Here is a 26,766-nt window from a genome sequence, read left to right as displayed (position 1 = left end):
GTAAATTAACACTTCCTCTACTGTAATGTCATATTTAGAGTGTTTGTTTTAAAAGTTAGTGAGGGCGACTCACTGTTTGAACACCGCTGTCTTTTTTTGCCATGTGATGCTACTGAAATGTTCTTTAGCAGAAGGTTACACTCTATGACTCTGTGTATGTGTGTTTTAGTGTCTGTTTGTGCTTAAGTGTGTGTAAGTTTGGAAGTGATTCTCCGCACATCATTTGTTTACGCCTGGAATAGTGGCCATCATCTTTTCCACTAAGAGAACAATAGCCATTTTTCCCCTTTGCTCAGGAGACAATGAAGTGCCTTCCCACCTTGCGAGCGACAGGCCAATAAAAAACGTAATTGGATCTGTCAATCAAACATTGCTGCAGCGCGGGGGTGGGCTGGCAGGTGGGTGGGTGGTGTTGGGGGTGTATGGTTGGTTGGGGGCTGAGGCGGGAGGGTAGCCGGACAACAGGAGTAGTGCAGAGAGACAGAGAAAGAGGGAGAAGGAAAGGGAGAGGGAGAGCTGTGCCGTTGCGAGGCGCTACCACACAGAGTTCCCTCCCTGCACACTGCCCGGAGGCACTCAGCAACGGCTACAGAGGTGTACAATTGTTGTGTTTTGTTGTTTGTTTGTACCAGGGCCAGGGGGGTGACGATCTGTCTTTGTTTGTAGGTATTAGTGGGTCGGTGATGTGGCTTTGATGCGACTACACAGGAGAGCCAGGGCTGCCAGAGCCTCTGAAGGTCACAGTGGATGTACTAGTGCTGATGTGTCTGTCTGTGCTTTGTATGCGCTCAGGCCATCGGACATAGTGTTTTTCCCTACCAGGGAAAGGTCCTGTCATTAGTCAGGAGAGCCAGGATGCTTTAGTAGTATTTTTCACGGTACAACACACACACTGAACATCACCTTGTCACATTAAATCATCAACATATACTTGTGTGTGCTCACCTTAGCCTGTCTCGGTGCATGGATTATGTGTATTCGCTGCTAGATAAGCAGCGAGCATGCCCGTACACACTCTTTATTGTATGCATTTGTCTGTTGCTCTGAGTTTTAATGACAACTACTTAAATTAAGAGCCCATTTACAGCCTCTCTGACAGAGACGTTAAGTGCGCATTCAAATATTCTGTTCGTCTGGCTCCCACTCTGAGCCCTTACCTTGGCTTTTAGGAGATGGCTTTCTCATGTCTTTGGTGACATTCTTTTTCCATTATTAGCCGAGCTGGAGATTGTTACAGAGGAAAGGCGCTCTGTCGTTCCTTGCATTATGGTCTCAAGCAAACTGTAATGCTGTGCCGTATCTCTTTTTATGAACAGACAAAGGATGTTTTAACTGTACGAGGCATTGAACACAGTGCGGGTCTTCAGACCGCCTTGACAGGTAAAAGGGCTTGTTGAGGAAACTATAGTCACTGTAGGGTTTCCAGGCTCACAAAGTCATTTTACTGCATACTTTGGGCAACTTTATGCGTCCTTAAAAACGTAAAGACAGAGTACCTTTCTGCCGCTTGCACTGTACCTTGAATGAAGACAAGAATATACCCTTACCCCCATGCTCTTGTAAAAAATGCTAAGAAACAAAAACGCGATCCTAATTTAGAGAAATGAAAAGAGAGCTGTCTGCTTTCTTCCAAGGTTTTCTAGGTGCTCCACTTAAGGAGTAGAAATGTAGGAACAAACTTGATTTAAAAGTTAATATTTGTTCCTTATTGATCTCATGTGTATTTCTTTTTCCCTTTTTATAAATACAGCAAAAATGCAGAGAACGACGAACTCTGCAGAATGTGTTGCTGGAGAACAGAATTTTTAAGTCTAAAGGTCTGCCAGCAACAGTAAAATGACACACTTCATTTATTACTATGCACTGCAGCTTGCTATAATAATCTGGTGTTATAGTATTGTAATATTATATTCTTCGATTTTGGGAATATTTGAAAATGTAAAAGTATGAGGGACTGTAAGTTCGGGCTGGCCTTATTAAGTGTTCCTCTGCAGTATTAAGAGTCTGTAACATTAAAAAGAGCTCCGCAGGTTTAAGTGTGTCGTTTACTAGTCTTGCAGTGCTTTTGTGCCAATGAGCATGGTTAAATTAAGCTTGACATTATCAAGGTGTGTATTGTAATAGTTAGCCAGTGCCATTGTCTCAGCTGATCAGTTAACAATATGTGTCTGCCCCCTGTGCAAGCCTTCTTAATTTTGGTTTTGTTATGAGGAACGGTCCCTCTGCTCTGTGCTTTCTAAAGTAGGTAATTACACTGAGAGATTCCCTGTGGGGCATTAAAACAAATGACACAGAAAACACAGCCCTTCCCCATCGCCACTTATTCAAACCCTGCCTCCGCTCTAAAACCTTTAGCTTGTAACGCCTACATGCCCATGAATACGCAAACAGTCACAATAAAACATGCTGGCAGCTCATGAAAATTAGTGGGGTTGAAGGGAGAGGAGTCGGGAAATGATGGGGGGGGGTCGCGATTTATGGACACGGTAAAACTGGTTTAGCATTAAGAGCTAAACAAAACATATGGTATTCATGCAGTTTGTAGGGGCCACAGCAGAAAAGGCATCTGTCCTGCCAGTTTTGCAGTGACAGGCTGCAGGGAGCATTACTCATCATTACAATCTCTGCTGGCAGCCTATTTTCATCACATTACAGTGGTATAATGAAGCGTAGCGCGCTAGCGTCCTCAGGTTCTCTGAGTAGTTCACCATTAGCACCAGCCGAGTGCATTCATCCAAGTAGCTTTATTGAACTTTTTACAGTTAGTTTATTGTATAATTAATTAATTACTGCACAACAATAGGTGTAATCTTGGCACTGTGGCGGTTCAGATTTTCAAATTTATCTTGACAGTCGAGACACATTTGATGCGACTCACTCTTACTGAGAAGTAGGGCTGCCTGCATTTGATGGGAATTGCCAAACAACTAACCATTTGCTCTCTGCTCTTCCTCTCTTTGTGATTTTTTCAGGAACAAGGAAAAGTAGGTGTGACATTCAACATTGGAACAGTGGACATCAGTGTGAAAGAGACAACCACAGCAGTAAATGATGGCAAATACCATTTGGTCCGATTCACCAGGAATGGGGGCAATGCAACTTTGCAGGTGGACAACTGGCCAGTGAATGAACACTTTCCCACAGGTACTGCCTTATTCCTTTGTCTGATAAATTCCTGCCAGAGTAAAATTATAGTTTTAAAACCACTGGACACCACCTATTTGTTTAAGCAAACGGCACCACCAACAATATACAAAAAATATTCACTTTCTCCTGTTTTTTTGAGTAAAACATCTCAGGGAGACTAAGAGGCATGCAGTCGCATTAACTGGCACACACTGTGTCTCAAAAAATTCTACTTTCACGCCCTTACACCTGACTCCATAGGAGAGGAGCACACTGAGCTAGAATCTTTTGTCTTGCAAGAGGCATTAACTGTGCAACATCTGGCCAGTTCATTTCAGGAAAGGGATTAAAAGGCACCAAGAGGCATTTGGTCGTTGGGCAAGCAAGGAGAGGATAGAGGCAGAAACCAAGGGTGGCCTGTTGGCCAGATAAAGCTGCTGCCTGCCTGTATCTCTCATTCCCAGGTCAGCAGAAGCAGCACAGCAGCAGAATACAAATAGGGTCATCAAACGAAGCCCGCTCCATTTGGAGGCTCAGGCACTCCCTTCATTTGGCACAGAGATGTGCCGCTCAGCTAGCTAGGTGAGAGAAAGCGTGTGAAAGGGAAGGAAGGAAAAATTCTCTGCCGCTTCTACTTAACAATCCATTAAATTAAGTTGGCTCTCCCGGTCTTTGATATTTGGGTCTCCATGCCAGCCAGCTTAGGGGAGGCCACCTTTGTTTCCTTGTTACCTATTACCTACTCTTCAATTTCACTTAGTCAAACAGAGCAGACGCACAGGGAAGCAACATGGGCACAAAGTGGCAGTTGAGGCGAGAAGAAGTTGGGATGACAAAAGATAATATGAAACTTCAGTGATCTCTGAGGTGAAATTGTGCCATGGCAGCAAGACATAATTGGACAGAAACAGATGTAGAATAAATAGACATGTTGAACATTAAATAGTGTTACATTACCAGATGTGGCGCTAACGTGAACAGAAATGTGTCCAGAAACACAACTGTGCATCACTAGCTTTTTTTCCAAACACTGAAAGAAAGGAAAAGTGTAAAAATGCTGATGCAACCCAATGGTAAGGAGCAAACCAATAGGAGTTGGTCCCTTTCACTTCTCAGCCCTATGTCTCAGCAGCCCTACAGCATGCTCCATGTTGCATGCCTTCACAGAGGACAGGGCAGCATCGTCTTCTGGCGTGACCTGGCACGCTGTTTTGGTTTGGTTCAATGCCAGCACAGGTGATGTTAATCTCTTCTGTCTCTGGCTTTCTTTTGCCGTTGGCTGTCTTTCGCTTTTCTTTGAACAGATAAAGTTAGACGGGTTTCATAACTGTGTTTCAGCCACACTTATACTGGAAAATACTGAGAAACTCTATAACATGTGGCACAAAACATGCACAGGAGCGACGTCTCCATCACATACACAGCAACACTCAGTGAAGGAAGTCAACTAAACAGATACATGTGAGGTAGTTTTTGTCTTGTTTTTGTTTTTTTGTATCCCAGTCCTTATTATTCTCCTCTTTAATGGCCAGTAATTTTAAATGCCAGTTGAACCCCTAGCACCTTCATAATTACCTCAAAGTGCCTTCTGCATCAGCATTCAAAGGTGGTTTGATCAACCGTCTGTCAATATCTGTGATCCAAAGCCACCGTCTATTCAGAAATACCTGCTAAATGGCCGTTGGTTTTGCGCCTCAGTTTAAGCAGTGCACAACAGAAAGCTTGGGCTTTTTAGCTCTGGGTTCCTTCCAAGTGATCCCATTGAGGTTTGTTCCCTTTTCTGCCCGCCTGCCATTGTCTTGGAATGGAGTTGAGGTCGAGGGATCGAATGCGTGGTAATTTCTTTTTCTCTTCTGCACAGGTAATTTGCAGGGCACTCAGTGATAGTAATTCAACGATGATTGATTTTTTTTCTTCCGCCCTCCCTCCCTTGTAAAGGCATTGTCATCTCATGAGTAATTACATGTTAGGGTGCAGACTCATCGACTGCTTTCTCACACTCCTAATGCTTAACTTGAAGGCAGCAGCCGCCACAAGGCTCTCAGGTCGTTCAATAAACAGTTATCGGATCTGGGCATGCCCTCTCTCTCTGGTAGGGAATAGGTGAAGACAAAGGTGTTGGTGGATTGCTTGTCATTCAAAGCTGCTTGCAAAATAGCCTCGGGCGTGTAAATTGGACATCTCAACAGCAGTGTTTGAAAAGTTGGCCCACCAAAGTATATAGGTGTTAGAATCTGTTTTAAATGGCAGCAGGAGGTTTTTATACCATGGCCTGCTTTTTATTATTACTAGAGCAATATTGGGTCAGTTACAGTCAGTTATAGTAATTTCCTTTTTCTTAGGAATGACTTCTTAATGGAGAGTTTCAATTTATTACTAACTGTATTTTTGTAGGTTATTAACATCATTCCTAACATTTATGACAACATTATACTCACTAGGTTAATTAGTGGGAATTTTTCATTTTATTACATTTTGCAATGAACTATTTAAAAACAAAAGAATAAAACAATACAAGGGAAATAAAACTAGATTTAGTTGTCAAACTATTGAAAAGATGTTAAGATAGCAGGAGTGAGGGCACGTAGGTAACATTTAATACAGTACCAGCATCACCAATGCTGCCGAAAGCAGATGCACTAGCGACCATTCAGCAAAGGTACACTTGTTGCACACTGACAACACTGATATGCATCATCTTATGGCTTATACCTGAATTAATTTAACACTCAAAGAAGTGGCCACCACTTTATTACGTACACCTGTAAAATGTAATTCAATCCAATCCAACAAATATTCTGTTTAGATTGACACTGTTGTTCATTTAATAATATGTTTATTATTGAGGTTATATAGTAGTTTGCAGTGGTGTTGAACTGGGCTGCATTATATTGAAAGGTGTTTCTAATGTTTTCCCCAACGCTTTTGCAAACATGAGGGGGCAGAGACAAATTTCAATATAATGCACCACCTATAGTGCACTAACCTTATTAATAAACATAAAGTTGAATTATCACCTTTCCAAACATTTGAACAAAAATTGAACATTTTAACCTTCATTAAGGTAGAATATGTAGCAGAGCTATTTGTACTGGATTACATTAAATTGGATAACCTAATAATGTGACCAGGGAGTGTATAGCGCATGTTGATTGAACAACAAAAAACCCAAAACTCTGCTGGTACCTTTTTTACTCTACCCTTACCTTCAAGACACTGGCTCCAGTGAGGAGTAAAGCTAGTCTGACTGAAAGATTGGACTTGAAAGACTGAATTTATTCAACAATTGAGTCAATGATGGTTGGCTTGTTTACAACCTGTTTGATCGTCTGACCACTTATTTTGTTGCCTCGTCAGACTTCATTGTACTGTTGTTACTGTGTTCCCAGATCTCAGCATTTACTTTGAGTTCACAGTTATCAGAAATGGCAGAAATGGTGGCTAAGTTGTAATAAACCATAATTATCCTCCTTCTGTTTGGCCTTTATTGGGAGTTCAAAGTACAGGAGGCAGAAACAAAGGAAAGAAATAAAGGAGGACATGTGGTTAAGATCATAGGCAGAGGACCTTCAATGTCATGCCCACTAAGCCCTTAAGACATCTGCGTGAATGTCTTTTTTGGAAAACTAATATTTCATGTACACACAAACCAGGTTTACAAGATAGAAATTGTTTGTTGTTTATAATACTGGAAAATATTAAGAAATAAGACAGAGAAGGACTTCTGTGCTTCATAGTGCCATTCTTCTTTACAACAACATAAGCACACTGATCCCATACAGCAGCATTTCCATCAGGCTTCTGCAGTGTGCGTGTTTGTTTGTGGGCGTTGAGTGTATGTGTGTGCTGACTGCTTTGTCTTTTGTGTTCTCTAATTATTCCCCTCCTCTAACAGTGCCCTCTCAGATCTTCTTTTTTGTCCTCAAATTCCTTTTTGATTGCGTCTCTCGTCGTTTCCTGTTTATTGTTCATTGGGTCTGCGCATCTCTCCTACAATTGTGTGTACTTTTGTGACAGCCCACATTACTGCAGGGGCTTGTATTTGTTTAGTGAGAGGGTTCCAATTTCCTTATATAACACTGCGAATCCCTGTACTCTTTGATTTTGGATTACATGATCTTTTTGCGTAAGTTTGAATCTTTGAATCAGAGATTTACTAGACCGAGCCAGGCGGAAATTGTGCATCACACTTTGTCGGCGCTGACTGAGGTCCAGGCGTTGTCTCAGATGAATGACCATTGGCCTAACTACTCTGCATGGGTCTCGGGGGAAAGTGTGTCTCTACGTGTCCTCCATCATTTGTCGTTATAACGAGAACGTCCTTGTGTTCCTTTTCAAACACACAAAGACCTTTGTCCATGCACACAATGTTACAACTCCTGCAACCTGAAACAGACACAATGAGCAGTGCCGTTTCAAAATATCTGCCAATCTTTGTCTTGAAATACAGACAAAACAATTCCTCGCAAGCAAGATAAACCCCATGCGTCCCCGGGGCCAAACATGATTAGCCCTATCTGAGACACAATCTCTGTCGCTCTCAGAGCTCAGACTAAGCTGAGTGTAGGAGCCGCCAGTCTAATTCATCCTTTCAACACCATAAATTTCAGAGCGACCTGATAAATGATGAATTTACTCCCTGGCTTTGTCTGACATCTGAGAGAGAATGGAAGGAGGATAGAGGGAAAGCAAGCTAGAGAAACAGGGCGACATGGGTGAATAGAAAAGAAATGCAGCCACTGAGGGAATACAGAAGCATTTAATGGAGTAGATGACAGGAATAAGTTGACAAAGGGGAGAAAAAGCTGACACATAGACAGATAGACGGGTAGAGAAGAAGACAAAGGGAATAAAGAGTGAGTGAAAAGTAGATAAATGATACCAGAATTGTGGCTGTAGCTGAAGAGGCCTGATTCAGCCAAGAAGAGCGAGGAGGGCTGATTGCATTGGAGAGGGACAGAGAGAAAGAGAATTACAGGGTGCAGATGAAGAAGCAGAGGATAGCTGAATGGATGGTGGGCTAAAGAGAAAGAGAGGACACAAAGAAACTTGGGTAGATGAATATACAGCCAGAGAGAGAGAGAGAGAAGGAGAGACATGAGATGAAAGTCAGGTATAGATTGAAAAGGAGGTGGGTGGTGCAGGATATTCATAACCAGGGGCCACAACAGCAAGCTATGGAGTTGAGCTGTGGAATGATGATTTTTGGACAGGGCCGCAGCATATCAAATGTACTCATCATCCCCAAATGGAGAGAATGCCAGGAGCCTGTCACGGTAGCCATTTTCACAGTTTTGATGCGCTCTCAGCACTGGCCCTGCGATGGAACCCCAGTGAGATTAGTCTGGCAAGCAAACTGAATAGAACGAAGCGACCAACCAGCAGATGACTGTCGCCGTGCCAGTGTTTGTGTTGACTGAATGGCTGCCACCAAAGGGGAGACATTAAGACATTGTTTTGGCTAGGAGGGGGAAAATGGTGAGGGCATTTATTGGGGCTAAAAGAGACACACAAAAACCGTGTATAAACACAAAAACAGCAGCAATTTATAAAAATAATTTTATTTAGTTTTAACAGGTCTGCATTAGTTGAGAATATGAGTGTACCATCTGAAATACTGTTATAAGAGGCTAATTGAGAAAATACTCGAATATACCTGCAGATACAGTATGTTGTCAACAGCGTACAGTAGAAATAATGAGGAATTATGTATGTGTGTAGTTGCCATCTCATCTACATGTATGAATACAGATTAAAGCCCCAGAAAACCTGCAACTCTTATGTTTTTCCTCACTAAAAAAACAACCCCCCCAAAAAATAACACTGCACAACACTACGCATCATGAAGACTGTGTGGGTGTGTTTTAAACAGATTTGACTGACAGAAGCAAGCAACCCCCTTACTGTCAACACATTTTGATTTAGACCTTGACAAAATCTTTATTGGTGCACAAAATTACGTGACGTCGACTTTCCCTAACTGAAGCCCACAAAAACAGAAACTTCTCCTGTCAAATATCCAAAACTGTTTACCACTTTGGTAACTCCCAGTCCTGGCAGCATGGCTAACTGAGCTAATTGTTTCATTACGGCAGCTACAGTTAACAGTAAGCAGTAATTTAGCAACAAGTAAAAGTTGAGACACTGCAGCTGGAGATTTTCTCCTTAAAATATGATCCAGTTTCACAAAAATCAGTGACATAGTTGGTGGTGTGTGATGTAGCGGCGTAAAGTGTTACACACTCTTACAGGAGATCATACCTGTTCAACAAAAGTCACATAGTGTGAGAATAGACATTCAGGGTGAAGATTGGGAATGACAAAGGCACCATTCTGCCCTTTACAGTACAGTTGGTGTGTCATCAAAATTATTTTTAAGCTGCTATTTTAACCTTAATATATATATATTTATAGTATGTAACGAAAGTAATTTCTCCCTGGGATTATTAAAGTATTTCTAATTCTGATTCTGATTTAAGGTAAAATAGTTGCATAATGTTGTGTGAGAAATGAGGTTGTCTGTGCCTGAGATGAATAATATACCATTACAGAAAACAAATAAAACACATACTATCATCGAATTACTATTTTTGTAAGTGTGCAGGGATCTAAGTTGAATGGTATGTATGACCCAAAAACCATTATATAGATTTTAGATTACAATAAAATGGCTCCTTGGCAGTGACAAAACATCAAACACATAATGGTGCTAAATTGCTCTTTCCTCTTTGCAGTACTGAAAGGCTGATGAAAAATCTTTGAGGAAATATCTGTCCGTTCGGCTTTGGAAAAAAAAACCCAAAACCTTGAAAGCAGAGTGATTTTATAATAAACAGTAGTGCCTTTATTGGCAAGGTCATCCATTCTGGAGTCACCTTTAGAAATTGAATATCAAATTGACAAACTAGAGAGATTTTTCTCATTAGTTGGACAATTAGCTTGTGGTGTATTCATTACAAGGGGACTGTCACCTCATTAATCACCTAGAACAATGTAAAAGCTATACCTGAGACCACGCCATTAGCAATGCACTGCAAGCTTTTACCCGCTTCTCTCCGTCTCAGACTTGATTTCACTCCTGCTAAGTGACCATTTGAGTGGCGGTTTGTAAGATGCTTCATATTCTCCCTCCCCTGTTATCACCGCCCCACTCCTCAACCTACACCCCCAAACTCTTAACCTTTCCGTCTGTCTGCGGTTTCACATACAACCATCATGCCTCCCTCTGTGGCCCTTGTCCAGAGGAGAGTTTGGCCGCCACCCGAAACCAGCTTGAGATCAAAGGAATGGGGAGGGAGTCCTGCTAGTAGCTGATTAACCTGCTGGCACGCTGCAGACACAGTCCTTTAGCTCCTTGAGCTCCCTTGCTGCCATATCCACACTCCTTCCCAGCTGGCTGTAAACTGAGCTCTTGGCTGGTTTTTCTCTGAATACGAAAGGTAGAAAGGAACGATAGAATGATAGAGCTAAGAGAAAGAGATGAAACGGTGACACGCTTATGGTTAAGTGTTTTCGAGCATAAGTGGCTTAATGAATGGTTTAATGTAATTGTGCCGCGTTCGGTCCTTATGTAAAATTTTAATCATCAGGTGAGAACGGTGCAATTTGAAATCAGATATGCAGCAAATAACTGAACCAAGACAGACCATAAAATAAGCTCTAAAAGATTTGTCATATAAAGACAAGCATGATATTTTAGCCAGAAACGTTATGGCCACACCCTTAGTCAGATCCCCATGAGTGTGTATGTGTGTGTGCGTGTGTTTGTGTGTGATGTTGTCAATAGATAGATCACCTGAGAGAATTCTAGCTGCCAAACTAGACACATTTCCAGAAGACCTTTCCTCACAATTTTGAAGCCTTGCCCTTTCGCTAGTTATAAATGATGGTGTACTGGCGCCTTTTTTCCTCCCAATACCTTCCCACCTGGGTATTAAGTGACATCATGGTGTCATTCATAATTCTATACAGGCTTCACAGTCTTTTGTCGTACCTCAAAGTGTTTGAAGACAGAGCTGAACGTCTCAAATCTCAGTGTCGACAGACTCGTGGCGCCTCTCAGAGGGAATGCCTCTGTGATTGTCAGACAAAATGCATCCTGGCAAACACGCAAGAAGAAATCATGCCAGAAATAATGCAAAGTACATATACAGTATTGCCTGTGAAAGGCGGACTATTATTCATAATTCCCATATACCTGGAAAATGTTAGCCATGGTCTCAGAAGAGGAGAATGTGGCAGCTGGGGTGTAGCGCTTTTTTTTTTTTTTTTACCCAAAGGCCTCCCACCATGTCAGTAATGATCTCATTTGTATGCATTGTCCTCCTCAAATCTGTGTCGCTGTGGGACTTCCCTCCCAATAGGTCTGCAGTACTTCAAATTATCACTTCCTTTTCCATCGTTGTCCCCCTCCCCTTGAAAACCTGCTACACAGCTCCTTCCTTTCAAATAAGCTACTAAAGTGAATCATTCCTTGGCCCTTGAAATGTAAAAGCAGGTGGTGTCCAGTGGGAGAATTAGTGCACATTAATTACCCCTAATTTGCTACAGAGAAAAGCAGAAAGTGCATGTCTATCTTTTTAACCACTTGATAGCTTTCCTTTTGACTTTATTATGTAATATGATGAATGTATTACTTAAACTACTTGTTATGTAAAGTGTTTTTTGTGTATTTAACCTATTCTTGCAGGTATTTATGCAGTGTGTTTTCTCCATGATGTTATGGATATGTGTTGTGCTTTTAATCCATGGATATTATGTTAAATATAGGTGTGGAGTGTGCTATATAAATATGAATTTAAAAAATTTAAACTAAAGCTACTTGAAAAAAAAATCATCATAAAGCTTTTATAAATATTTCTAAACAAAGATAAAACTCATTATAAACCACTGTTTAAATGTGTGATGTCTGTTGCTGTTGCCAACTGTTTCAAGCTGTTTGTTAAACTTTCAAACTTTAAAGGCAACAGCGACATTGAGCGCTATCAAATGGCAAATAAGAAAATCCCGTTCAAATATACCCGGCCAGTAGAAGATTGGCTTCAGGAGAAAGGTAAATCTTTATCGAACTTCTAGAATGTTTTTCTTTCTTTTTCTGTCATTTCATCGGCTTGTTCCCTTTCAACCTCTGAGAATGAATAACCACCCCTTAAACCCTTTAAAAAACAAGGTTAAAAAAAGCGTTGTTTGTTACTTTTTGTTCTTTCATTTGTTTTTGTTGGGTTTTTTTTCTTTCCAGTTTTTGTCATTGTCATCTTTTTAAATTTTGTTGAATCATGGTGTCCAGTTAAAGGGACTGAGAAGAGATTTTATAAACAGTGCAACAATAAGATTATAAGTATCAAGTGCTCCTAACTTTTTTTTTTTGTGCAAAATTGACTAAGACATGGCATTATCTATGCTGCAACAGTAGGCCGATTGTTTTGAGAGGAGAATTAGCTCCCTTGGCTCAAATCCTCCACAATGTTTGAGAACAAACTAATCAGTGGGCATATCCCCCTGAAAACTTTCCAAACAGCAGGTGCTTTTCCCTGCTGTAATTTATCTGATTGTAGTTATACACTTCACACACGATACAATCCTCACTTGTTTGGTGATGGAGAGCTAATTGGAGCCTTTTTGATGGCAAAGCGTCAGTGAGCCTGCCATGGTGTGCAAAGAGCCGTGCTTTTCAATCACTGAGATTATCGAGTCAACACCTCGTTTATGTCTAAAACATTTGCGGGGATTAAAAAAAAGTCTGCTCCTCCTCTGCGTATTTAAATTTTCTTAGTCAATATAATATCATTATAAACTGAATTTAAAGTTCATTGCACATAAACATCTTAACCTAATTATAAAGTCCCTTTAACACTCGCTAAAACACAGACAGGTCTGATAAATGCCATTACTGCTGCATGCATGACTCCACACATGCTATTTCATTTTCGCTCCTGTGATATGTCCCTGTCATTCCATGCCCGACGTATTATGTATTGTAATTGTGCCGCAAATGTAACAAGCCTGCAAAGCTATGTGTCTGTAAATTATACAAATTTGATTTTTAATTATGATCTCTGTATTGTGAAAGTTTGGTGTATTTTCCTTGTCATAATTAATGCATGAGCAGTGTGTTTTGACAGTGATATTTAGGCTTCTCTTAATGAAATTTCACCATGACATGTAGTGAGTGTGTATTGCTCGTACTTTATCATAATATGTCGAAGCCTGGATACATATTTATTAATCATCTTACCGCATGAGTCCTCTGTTTTGTCCGGAGAATATTAAGAGTGCCTGTGGAACGTGTTCCAGCTCATTTTTCAAACGTTTTTTTCCCACCTGCATGTGTTTGCTCCCTTACGATAATGCTGCTATAGCTGCATAGTGTCTGTTGTTTTCAGCGTTAGCCGTCTCTTTCAGGGTAGCTTTTTCATGCCTATCAAAGGGAAAAAGCCTTTCTACCGTAGATAACAGCGCATATAGCTGCAGTCGTGTATAAACAGAAAGGTGGGGTTGTTGAGAACTGATACTGTAATGACGTTTTTCAGTGTAAAAGCATGTTGCATCAACCATTACACTTTTAACCATTTCAACTCCATCCACACTCATTTAATCAAGCAGTAAATCAGTAGTGTTAAAAGACATATTAAGTCTTTGTTGAAGATTTTCCGTTAATGCATCTATCTCGCAGTGAAACTTTAGTTCCTCTTAAAGGCGATGCATGACACAGTTAGAGCTTTTTATGACAGCTTTATGGGTTTTCCATCATAAAAATATTAACACTTGCTTCCCTCCCTACCTCCTGCGCCAGGCCGACAGCTGACAATCTTCAACACCCAGGCCACTATCTCTATCGGTGGAAACGACCGGAAGCGACCCTACCAGGGCCAGCTCTCCGGCCTCTACTACAACGGCCTCAAAGTCCTCAACATGGCCGCCGAGGGCCACGCCAATATCAAGGTGAACGGCAGCGTACGGCTGGTGGGCGACGTGCCGACCAGCAGGGGTGCAGCACGCACCACCACTTCGGTGCCGCCGGAGATGTCCACCACCTTTATCGAGACCACCACCACACTCTCCACCACGACCACCCGCAAACAGCGCTCGCCACCCACTATTCAGGTAAGGCTGATGGGAGACAAGAAGCTTGAAAAAAAAAAAAAAAACAGGGTTAAACATGGATGCCCTTGATATGTTTGAGAACTACAGCACTCATGCTAACTGAGCTAATGCTAATGTTTTGTGTGTAACCCATATAGTTACAAACCTGCCACTGCAAGTCTGGTTAGTAGGAAATGTTAAACTTAAGAAATAGCTTTAGATATGTTGGGAAATACTTTTACTGACCAAGATTTAGATGAGAAGATTTATACCACTCTCTTCTATGTCCATGGAAACAATTAGCTTGACTCTGTCAGCAAAATCAAAATCCACCTACCGGCACCCTTAAAGCTTACTATTGAACACATTATCTCTCTTTCTCTTTCTCTTATTCATGTGTTGAATCTGTACCAAAAACATGTAAATAAATGTAAAACGTAAAAACAACAATTCTCCATTTTATGAGGAGTTGTGTGCTACACTATTTCTTGATCAGGATCAATAACATCCAGGAAGTCGGTTCACCCTGGCCAAGAAGTATTCCTGCACATAAGTCCCTGTTGTAAATACAGATTAAACAAAGAAGATATCACATTTTAATTAGTGAGCTTTAGAGGTGCTGGTATGCTAAGCTAAACTGGCTGCTCTCTCCAGCTTCGTATTTATTGTTCACACATGAGAGTGGTAACAATTTTCTTATCTAACGCTAACTAAGAAAGTAAACAAGCAAACTCCCCAAAATGTCAAACTACTCGATTGTTTACCATCCGGAGTGTTGCAATTTCCTCGTAGGAGGTATAGATATCTGCCTTCCACAACCCCTGAGTCTGTGGGCTAAATGTTTTGTTTTCTTGATAATCAGGTTTAAAAATGTGACAAAGTGAAAGTCCTCTTGTTCCTCCTTCACTATTTCATGTGTTTCGGTGACTTTTTTGTGACTGTGCGTGGGTGGATTGTAGCCGCACTGCTTTTTTCCCTGCTTGATCAGTCAAGGTCAGGATACTGTATTTCTCATTCTATCAGCGATTGAAGTGCTGCTGTTCATTGAGGTGTGCAAAGCCGGCCTTGCCACCGCTCCCTTTCTCTACATTTCTCTCTTTTTTTTGTCTCTCTCTTTCCGTCTCTTTCCGTCTCTGTCCGTCTCTGTCCGTCTCCATCCGTCACTCACCCAATCCAGCCTAACAGAGGCCTTTCTCCAATACGCCCTGAGTCCAAGCCAATGAATGTCACTGCCGTGCCAAAAAAGTAATCACGCCGAGCAGTCCTTTGACACCCAGAGGACAAATTCAGCCATTCGTTGTTCATATTAAAGCAATAACTCTCCCTCAGGGGTGAGACGGGGCTGGGGGAGAGGTTGGTCGGTGTAAGACAGACAGGGACCACTGTTATCAGCCTCTTCACCTCAACTAGAGATTGCCTAGCGTGCAGTGATGATGGCCCTTTATGTCAGTGCTGACACTTGTATGTCTCTGTCAGTGCCAGTGTGGTGGGAGATCCAGAGTCAGAGCTGTTAGAAAACCACTAAATACCCTGTGATTTGGACAGCAGTGACAAAGCAAGACTCCGTGTCAAGCCTTCATATGTGGAGTGTGCAGGTCTGGAGCAAAACCGAAGCAGTCACTATCCATTCTTTCTAAGTGTAGCATCAATAATCTGCAATGATGATGATGGTGACCGAACTGAGATACATTACACCACCGTCTCCAGCAGCATCAACAAGGTCACATCAGATAAAGAGTGGCATCGCTGGGAAAATGGCATTTTGTGTCATAGGCTATTAATATCCAGGGAAGTCAATAAAGTTCTATGTGCTATAAAAGAGCTTTTATACAAAGCACTCTCCCTTTCAAGGTTAAATAATGAAGCTATACCTCTTTTGTCAATACCCAGAATGCAACTGTTAGGTTGCAGATGATGCTCTTTGGTAACTTAACAATAAAAATGTCGTTTTTTTTTTACCCTCACTAACTTTTCACTTTACTTCTGTATTCCTTTTGAGAGCACGCCTTGTTCATTCTTCTTCCACAACCTCCCATGGCAGTGTCTGCTTTGATTCACACCACTGTGTCACAGAATTTCATTTGCCAAGGCCTTTAATTTTGCTGTTCCCTAGCTGGCTGTCAAATAGCGTGGTGTGAGAGGTAAGGAGAGGACCTGTAACAGTTTGGCAGATTTCTCCGCCCCTCAGGGTAGTATAGGGGAGTTGAGGGAGTTGAGCTATCATTAGTGATGTACTGCAGTGCTGAAAGAGAGCTATAGGTATCTGACACGGTGCTGGACTCGAGCGCAGCTGTTTTAGGAGTAAGGTGTGTGTGCGCACATGTAGGCTAAAATGTGTGTTTTGGTATCTTCTCGCACATCTATTTTTGGTCCACTTCACCAACACTAGCTATTTCTTTTTCAGAGGTGAAAAGTGACAAATCCCTCAACAACTCAGGATCAACAGAATGAGGCACGGGTGGGAAGTGGAGAGAACCAATCTCACGCTTAATTAATGATAGCTCCACTGGGGACAAACCGACATGACAGACATGTTTCATTTTCTTTTTCTCTCTCTGTCACTGTGTTACTAGGCTGCTCTGTAGGTCATGTGGTCCACTGGGGGGGATGAAGACTTGCGTAGACAAGAAAAAGATTTCACTTCAGCTGAACCTAAAGACAGGCTGAATCAAGTTGAAAAATAGTATTTGGGTTTTAGTCTTTAAAGATTTAGTACCGAGAGATTTTCAGTTGGCAAAGGTACGTTAGCAATACAATACTTGTCTATGAAATAAAGTCCAATCCTGCCCGAGCCTCAGAGTATAAGGTAGTAATGAACTGTAACAGTAATTTTTGCCACTTCATATCCCCTTTTCATGAAGATTGTAAATGGTCTGAGACCTGGCGTTAGATACGTCAACAAGCTGGCTCATTTGGAAGATGACACCCACTGCCCGCCCACAATCTTGCCTCAAAGCATCATCATTCTGTGTTTCATCCATTTAGCAGCCGAACCTCTCTTTGATCATGTGCATCAGAGGGTGGGTTGACTAAAGCCAACCATGTTAGCTTTAGCTGCATGCCTTTGACTCTTCTCCATAGCCGTGGTAATGCATACAGACAATTTCGTATGTAAGATATCCACATTCAATATCTGCTGTTTATCATGCAGAAGTACAACTGAAAAGTTCACCGTGAACAAATTTCACACACTCCAGAAATCCCTTTACGTTTCTCCATCATAAATATTAATTAGTTCTTTATTCACTTGGCAAGACAAGTACATAAGGCCTAGAAAAGGAGCAACAGTCAATATATATAAAGAAGAAGAATGAAATAAATATTGTCCTATTGTAAACCTGTTTACTTTATGCTGTGTTTTAGTCTCATACAAACCCCTGCCTGCTTTTATCAAGCAAATAGTTCCCTGCTAAAGAATACATTCAATTGGCTGTCTGAGCTCCAGTGTTCATAAGTGGTTTGTGCTGAAATTTAAATGGATTGACAATTATTTTGGAAGTTGCGCATAATTAAAATGACACTAGTAGCTTGAAAAACCAGTAAGGAGGATGGGATATGATCTCTTATTTTACCAATTTGATACATCAAAGTCTGTTTACAAGTCTTGTGGAGTACTACCACAGAGGTGAAAAAAAGTTGTATAAAGCTCTTTGCAGCTCCACAGGGAGCTGTGCAAATTCTGATAAATAGCTTAAAGTGAATTCACTTGAAGCAACTTCGGTTGGGTCTGAAGACTACAAGTTTGAAAATGGAAAAAGAAATCTGGGGTGCAGTTCTACTCTTTTGCTCTGTACCCTGTTGTCACAAAGCAAAGTGAGTCAAAGTGATGGACGCTATTAACTTGTACAATAATTGAAACTTGTATTCTCAACCATTTCTGCATTAGAACCCCTCAGAAAGAAGCAATGTCTTGAGCCCCATGGTTTCTCATTGCATATGTCAGTGAGCTGTTAACTGTTGGATCTGTAATTATCAGATATTAGATAATTTCGGGAGACCTATTCAGTATTTTTTACAAGAAAAGGTCAGATTAAAATAATGTGTCATATTTCTTATCCTGTTAGTCTTCTCTGGAATTGATCAATTGATCTTGTGGCACTTTTAAGGGATTCAATTCGAAGTTTTGAATTAAGACTCGATTTTGGGTTGGGAATAGACCTGTGTGTTTACAAAGTCAAGATGCAGTTGGAAAAACACATGAAATGTTCTTGTAGGATTGCTAATGTTGTTTCACAGTTCCCCACTGCAGATTTATTCATAAACCCCATTCAGTCCTGTTGATTATCAATCCAGGGGATAGGCTGTAGATTTGTTTTCTTTCATTTACTCATACTAGTAATTTAGAATATTTGAAAGCTCCTGATGATTAATTACAACAACACTGAAATTCATTTAGGGACTAGGGGAGAAAAAAAAACACAATAAAGTGAAACAGGTAGAGCTTGTTGCGTGGCTACCTTAGCCCTTCAGCTCTGCAGAATTCTGGTTGAACCAAAGAACGTATTTTACACTTGCAAGTTTGATGTGGGTAGTCATTTTGAGAACACTCATTTATGCTAGGCTCTCTATCATGGGAGATCAACGTCCCTCGTTCTCAATTAACTCGCGCTGCTGGCCTGAGATGTTTGGGAACAATTAGAGAAGGAGGCTGCAATCTAGAGTACCATGGGGGAAAACAGCCAAGGGAGAGACACTGAAAGTGATTTGCATGGTTGCCGTGTTAAAGAAATTGCTCGCGTCCATCATCTTCAACTGGTCTGGTGCTCAGGAGACGGGAAAATGAGAGGTAAATTGTTTGCAGTTTAATTGGGCTTCTTCTGCTGAGAAGCGGGAAATAATGCCCTATCGATGCGCTTGGATACACATTGCATGATGACAATAATATTAGGTTGAATCGACATGGATTCTTTTTTGTTCACAGTGTGATTTCTGTTTTTCAAATAATATCCAAGGTGTTTTGATAGATAGTGTGAGGTGGAGAGTTTAGAGAGACTGGACAACGTAAAACAAAGGTCATGAACCAGAATCAACTCACACCGTTGCGAGATAAGATTTTGCGCACTAAGCTACCGTGATGCCCACTTTCTTTTTCTTACTGTTTCCCTCGACTTGCTTCTTTCACTGTGTCTATCTAAAGTACATCAAGGATGTTGCTTAACGCCTGGGGATATATGATAATCACTGATTTATTCTCTCTTCAAGAGGTAGCGAGGAAGGCGCTGTGCAGCATGCTGTGTGCCTCCACGTGGTAGTCTGCTAGATGATGTTTGATGAGTGTGTTCATCAGCGTGTTGATCTGCTCGTGTGTGCGTGCACAGGTGTGTGTTCGTGCGAGCACAGGTGTGCGTGTGTAAGCATGAGTGTGTGTAGGTGGCTCTGCTCCACTTCTCCACCTGCTGTCAGTTGTCTTTTCTTTGCAGTTAGTTAGTCTCTGTGATCACCTTCCCTCACAACCAGATATGCCAGTAATTGTGCAAAGGTCAGACCAGTTTGCAGATATTGCTTGGGATGCTTTCTTTATTCCTTCCTTTTTCTCTCTCTCTTCATCAGGATGCAACTCTCTATTTCTCATTCTGGGTGCCCTGCTAGGCACCCTGGCTCCCAGTGAATGCTGGGAGATGAATGCTGGAGGTCCGCTATTTGCTCAGTAGGTCCAATTAGGAGACAGGAGACTGATGGGGGATCCTGCTGGTGTGCGTGGCTTGTTAAAGGGATAGACACACACACACATGCACGCACACACTTTTTGTGCTAGGATATCTTAATCGCTGTCTCACACGTCTGCACACAGGCACAACCGAATTAAGCTACCGTTACTTGCGTATATTTGTGCACACATAAATCTGTCAGCCCTGTTGCTGCTACATCTACTCCCATTGTCAGAGAACAGAAGCACAATATCAGAGGATTTTCAGTGTTGGTGCCAAATAGTTCCCCCCCTACCATCAACATGACAAACTCATTCCAGCACTGTCATGGATTGTCTGTCTTCTCTGTCAACGGAGTGTGTGCGCAACATTCGGTTGTGACTTTCTTTATGAATTTTTCATGTCACTTGGGGTGCAAGTGAATATGTACAAGAAGCTATTTCCATTAGGCTTCACGGTGTGAACGTGTTTGTAGATGTTTGCAATTTCTTGACTGTCATGTGTTTGTTTCTTTGTGTGTGTGTGTGTGTGTGTGTGTGTAGGTGTGTGTGAGTGTGTTCGGGGCAGTTTGTCTCTCAGTGTGTGGGAACCAGCAGCTAGCTCCAGGGGTTTTGAACCGCAGGGGTTTTTGTAATGGATGTCCCCTGTGCCTCACAACACAGCTTATATAGATCCTCCGGGAATGCGTATATGTGTGTGTGTGTCTGTGTGTGTGTGTGTGTGTGTGTGTGTAAACCTGCTGTCTTGTCAGCCTCTGCTGTCACGGCAGGGCATTCACACACCAAGGGGCAAGCCAACAACACACATCAGTTACACAAACACACACACACACAGTGCAGCAGTTTGTTTCTGATCGACCGGCAGGACATCAGCACATACTCTGGGTGGTATACAGACTCACCTCATGTTGTGTTGCCTCCAGGGATGGCTGATTGGTTATAACACGATACACATGTCCAACTAATATCTCAAACTCACAACTGACACCACAACGTAACATTACCAGCCTAAAAACACTGGTAGTGCTTATGAACAGCATTTATGCAAATGATTAAATGCAATTTACTTGAACAGATCACATTAGTCAAGATAATTTAAATGCCTTCTAATTATACAACATATCTGTCTTTGAGTTTATTAGAACAATTGTGGATTGAAAAAAAACATCCCAGATGTTATTTAAGTTATTCTCAAATCCAGATTTTTCCTCTTTCAGTACAGATGTCATCTATCCCCAAGCACATGCCAGTAGACTTGCATGGATTATCAAAGTGGAACAGTCGGTATTAAATCCTGTGCCAAGCCATTTTAAAAAGTTGCGAGGTTGCTGTGAGATCCCACACTCTTGGTGGTGTTTAATTAGCTTTTTTCCAGCACAACGGTTCTGGGAACAAAACTATTATAAAAGTTAAACTTCTATTGCCAGCATTTTTTTCTTTAACTTTGTAAGTTACTTTATAGCACACAGGAAGTCAGTGCCTTTTCTGTCTAAAAAAAATATAAAAATTATTAGCTTCTGCATCACTCTCTTCTTCTCAGGTTTATGCTAGATTTTCCTTCTTGTTCTGCTGCTTTAAATGAATATTAACATTTTGCGTGTATTCCACATGTTTAAAGAGACTAACAGCTGGGCACATTTAACCTGACTGCGCCAGATGTTTTGCTACACAGAACCATCTGGGAAGTCATCATTGAAAACTGTTTGGAAAAGGCAGGCTGTTCAAAAAATAATCGGCAGGTGATTGGATGAACCACGTGTCTATCAGCTATCATGGGCCAACTTCAACCAATCAGATCCATCAACCATATAACATAGTACAGAGAAGGGCTGAGAAAAGCCTTCAGGGCCAATCTTTGGTCTCCTTTCAATGAAGAATTACTGTCTGTTGTGATATAACTGATGCTAGCAACATTTAGCCCAGCCACTTTAGCAGCCACCATTGTTGTTTTTGGGCAAACAGTCACTGCTGCCATAGGCTATCACACATACCAACTTTAAACCAGCCTGAGGCTAATGCCTTAGCTTCCAGTATTCCTCAATGGATTCTGACTGGGCAGGTTCGGACACAAGCGCATATAGCTTGAAGCCTGGCAAGGTAGATTCTTGTGTGCTATTGTGATCTTGTATGTCCACCTGCGAATATTTACTGTTTGCAGCAACAAGACATCCTTACATTAAGTGACTAATTCAAACACTTCAAACCCAGCAGGACGCATGATGGCGGCGTCTCCTACGCACACAGGTTTAAACGTAAATGTGAAGAGTTAGTTGTTTACCCGAGAGAGCGAGAGCACTCTGTGAAAAGACACTGCGGTACATTTTTAGAGATGCTGACATAAGTATTTTTGCTTTTATTATACTTTAATGACTTTGTCAAATTCTAGCTGCTTCTCATCTTTGTGCCTAGCAAGTTTAAAGATGTCACAGAGATGAACACAACACAAGCGTGGAATTATCATTGATTATTTAATCTAACTTTCTATCAGACTTTTACCACAATTTTGACATACAACCCCATCAAATGAAGCTCCCTGAGCTGTGTACTGTATGTAATAATAAATCATATATTCAGGTGTGTTTAAGGCGCAGCGCTCACAGACCTGGTGACTTATTCCACAGTGGCAGTAATGAATCTCTGTAGACGGCTGCACTGTGAATATATTTTCTGCCAGCTTATGATATGCATTCTGAGTGTGTGAATTTATGTTTGTATGTCAGCGAGAAAGAGGAAGAGACTATGTCGTTGCGGGAACATTCACAGATCTATATATGCATTACTGTCTCTGTGTGCACAGAATGCACCATGTGTCTGCTAGAGTCAATATGATTTAATTAAATATGTATCAGACAGACACAGCCTTTGATGTTCCACAGCAATAATGTGTTCTGTTTCATTGCTCAGCTGAGCTGTTAGCAAGGCCCAGTAATGTTTCTCCTGTGTGTCCACAGAGAGTTGCTGCAAACTACAACGAAACCTGTTGCTCTTAACAGCAGGAGTGAAGGATAATTGTAAGGCTCCATCCACATCTGTGTGCATGTGTGGTTAGTCATCCTCATATGTGTGTAAGCATGTTGGAGCCTCTGACGTACAGTACATTTTAAATCATTTCTCTATTGGTTAGTGATTACGTTTCAACTTTCATCTTCTAAAAAGAGACTAAATCGAATGCTTAATTTGGTTTGTGCTCATTAGGAAGTGAACCCAAATGGGACCCCCCGGCTAATTTTGGAGACGTAAAGCTGCCAACATCAGCCATTACATAACGCCTGCATTGATTTGGTATTACAGCCTTGAAGTCATAATAGCCTTTGACTGTGAGAAATACTGCAATATTGAAATGGATTGAAAAGGGAGATCAAAATGTAGTCCACAAGGAGAGAGTGCAAGGTCCAATTTCAGCTGCTTGTTTCAGACTTCACACATTCTCAATAGAAAGCCAATAGTTTTCCCAGTTGAACATATTGTCTTACTTATTGATTGTATCATTGCAATTAGTGAGGTCAAGTCAGGTTTATTTATAAGGCCCTCTGTCACAAAAGGGTCCCGAACAACAGTACAAACACAAGCCTTCCTAGATTTTAGCTAATCAACAGCTGTGCACAGTGGGTAATGCATAATTATGGCAGAATACCATTAGAACAACATTGTTTTATATCTATTAAGTTATGGAACTCACTGGTGTTCTCCATTGGAGGCAAGGAAGAGCACAATTCATTCTAATAAGCTTGGATGAAATTGTTTCATAAATCCAACTCAGAACTTAATGAAGACAGAGATGTTAGAAGAGATCTGTGGTGCTCACTGCCAGAAATGTATACGAAGAATCAAATAATAAAGAGGAAATGGACCAAATATATCACATAATATCACAAACAAAGAGATCATCTGGCAGCACTTTGTAGTCCAATGATGAGTACAGAATCTGACACAAGTACAGATGTGTTGCTGTTTGTTCCTCTGTTAAATTAGCTTGTTGCTGAGTTCTCTTGTTATCTTGGATTCAAGCCCAGTATGAGTAATGTGTCAGATTCACTGGTTCTAACCTTCCCAATGTGAATATTTCCTGTTTGTAATGTTTGATAGTAAACTGAATATGTTTGAGTTTTGGTTAATGATCAAAAGCGTGTGCTCAGTAATGTGCCATTATTATGATGGGTCATGTGATTTGCATTTTTCACTATTTTCTGGAATTTTAATGACCCAACAATTAACCATGAGAAAATGAATGATCGAGAAAATAATCTGCAGATTTAGGAATTTAAAATAATCGCTACTACTTAAAAATGAAATGGAAGATGCAACATGAAAGTAACTTTAAAGTATGAAAAGATCCTAATTAAGTTAAGTATTTTTGAGCATTATGAAACTGAACTTATAGAATAAACCTGATTTACTCTGGTAATCCTGGTTTAACTGGTAATCTTGCTTTATGAAACTCTGCTGGTCTCCAAGTACTGTTACCTTAATTTTGCTTAGAGGACCAGTCTCTGCCAGTGTCTTGTGATCCTCGGTGAAATTGACCTTTTTCCATTCCTTTCCTGTCCTGGATCCCCCCCCACACACTCTCATCTTCTCTGTGCCTCTTCTTTGGTCACGGTTTTCAGCGCAGCTCGCCACCACATCCACATGAATTCCTCACTTCCTCTTTGAAGGGAGAACCACAAACGGTAACACAAACCATAACTCAGAGCTGTAATCGCTGCTCCAATTTCACTTGAGGATGGCACTGACTTGCACAGAGAGAGGAAATGTCCCATCTCTTGTCTGCTTACCTAGCACGTACCTCTCTGCCCCCGCCAGCCCCCCTCCAATCTTTAAGCTATTCCGTCTGTGTGTGTGTGTGTGTGTACATACATGTATGTGTGGTGAGTCTGTTTGTCACAGGGCTTCCCTGATGACCTTGTACACTGCGGCAGGGGGGTGATTAAGGATCAGGGCCAAAGACCATTTCCTTTTCCATGGGAAGATGAATGACCCTGTTTGAAAGTGGCTGCCTATGGCCTCAGGGCAATTAGAGTTTGCTGTGAGCCAGCAACCCTCACTGCTCTGTGTACAAAGGCAGGTCCTTGAGAAAAAGAGAAATACTCGGCACATAACCCATTCTGCTGAAACCAACTCAGCACGGTGATGGTGAACAAATTAAATGTATTTTATTTTTATTTTTTTCCTCCCTTTTTCCAGCTGTTTTCCCTCCTGCACGCCTCACCTGCCTCTCCTGCCCTCTTTCCATTTCTCTATAAGCCTGTAAAGAAAAAAAAAATGTGCTGACTTCACGAGGCCACTAAGAAAGGCCCACCGAGGGTGCTCATTCGAAATATCAATATTTGATCTAGGAAATCATTTAGCATGTCGCTTTGGCCCTACAAGTTGATTCTGGAGCTCATTTCAGTGTAATTTATCCACTATATTGAAAGAGAGGGTTAACAGCGGGACTTCCAGCTTTCTTCTGCTTGTGTTTGCTTTCATCCTTCAACACTATTGTCACTAATGAAGATTAAACATTGTGATCAAATGTTTTATTAGAATCACCACTGTGAGTTATTTTCGACATGCTTGTGTGCTGTCATTTCACCCACCCCTTCCTTCAACCCCTAGTTTTTGGGGTTTTTCTCTGATAAAACATCTTATCTGTCACAGAGCAGGGAGCATGAGCAAAAAGAGTTGTGGCAGCCTATTGATAGGGATATGGCCTGGTGCCATTGATTCCTCTTGTAATACAAGCCTCTCCCTTGTCGGCCTGTCAAAGCCCAGATCGGACACGATAACACGCACATCAGACAGCCGTCAATAGAAAGGCGAAGCTTCCGCCGTGGAGATGACTATCTTATTTTGGTTCGAGCAGAGGAATGGGAATTAGTGAGATAGCGAGAAAGAGGAGATGGGAGTGGGAGTCAGTCTGACCTCTGATTTCTGTCGCTTTCTGGGCCCATTTCTCAACCTAAAAAATAGCCTGCGCTACATATTCCTGCCTTACATGCGTGAAAACCATATATGTCCAAGGTGACCAAGGAGCACCTGAGGGAAGAAGAAGTTGCTTTGAATGGTGTGTCTTTGATTTGCCCTTGCCTCCACGTCGTCACTTTGATCTCTGAACATGCAACCACATTGGATATCCATGGCAACTGACTGCCAGGATGAGGTGCTCCAGGAAAATTGATTTGTTTAGGGTTTATTCCCTGTACAAAAAAATCAGTAAAAAAAAAAATCGGCTTTAGCCATTGGGCACTCTGGCATTGTAAATAAACCAAATTGGGTTTGATAGCGGGGTTGTAATGTGGATCTATAGTCTTGTGTCTCTTTCCTTATTCTCAAAAGCCTTTGTTTCTCAGTGTTTCCTTCACCCTCTGGGCACAAAACATGTGAAGGTCATTTGTTATGATAAGACGGTGGTGTGTTCAGGAGCATCCTCCAGCCTCCCTCACTAATGATAGACTCAGTGTACTGTACTTAAGCATGTGCGCTTAGTTTCCCCTCGCCCGCCTCTCTAAGACACAGCATCGTTCATGCTCATATTTCATGTCATGTTTGTAACCCGGGGGCCATGGCTGCGTTTTAGCCTTTACACTGCTTTTACTGACCCAGGGGAAAACTATAGACAGTGGTGGAGTACATAATGTCTTTCTTTTCCCTCTCCCGAGCACAAGCCGTTGCTTTGATGTGCCTGATCAAATCACCGTCATGCTCAGCAGAATATTCAACTGCGGCCACAGCCGCAGATGCAGCAGCTGCTCCTGTTACCATCCATGTATTTGAAGAGTTTTATTGCGAGTCAAGGCATTCTCTGTTTGATCAGTGTGTCTCTAAGAGGATGGCAGTCAGCACACACTTAAAGTATTGTATAGAGCATGGTATAGTCTAAGAACTAGTTAGTCATTAGTTATTCAAATAAATTAAAATTGGAGAAATAG

The 26,766-nt window shown here is 41.5% G+C and overlaps 1 protein-coding gene across 2 annotated transcripts in view; it reads left to right on the top strand.

Moving 5' to 3' along the window:
* LOC118341124 (neurexin-3b) overlaps positions 1–26,766 on the top strand; it is a 258,555-nt gene that overhangs the window by 212,835 nt on the left and 18,954 nt on the right. The window contains exons 18-20 of one of the 2 annotated variants that reach the window (XM_035679318.1): positions 2,973–3,144; positions 12,089–12,178; positions 13,919–14,229. In XM_035679318.1, the coding sequence (XP_035535211.1) occupies positions 2,973–3,144; positions 12,089–12,178; positions 13,919–14,229 (573 nt within the window). Of the gene's footprint in view, positions 1–2,972; positions 3,145–12,088; positions 12,179–13,918; positions 14,230–25,099; positions 25,103–26,766 lie in introns of both variants that reach the window. The other variant, XM_035679319.1, reaches the window with a different exon arrangement.

Source organism: Morone saxatilis, unplaced genomic scaffold (genome assembly GCF_004916995.1).
Source record: "Morone saxatilis isolate NCDOM2014 unplaced genomic scaffold, NCSU_SB_2.0 Contig7, whole genome shotgun sequence".
In the NCBI taxonomy this organism is placed as follows: Eukaryota; Metazoa; Chordata; class Actinopteri; family Moronidae; genus Morone; species Morone saxatilis.
The sequence above is the reverse complement of the archived record's forward strand: the minus strand, read 5'-3'. Positions and strand labels throughout refer to the sequence as shown.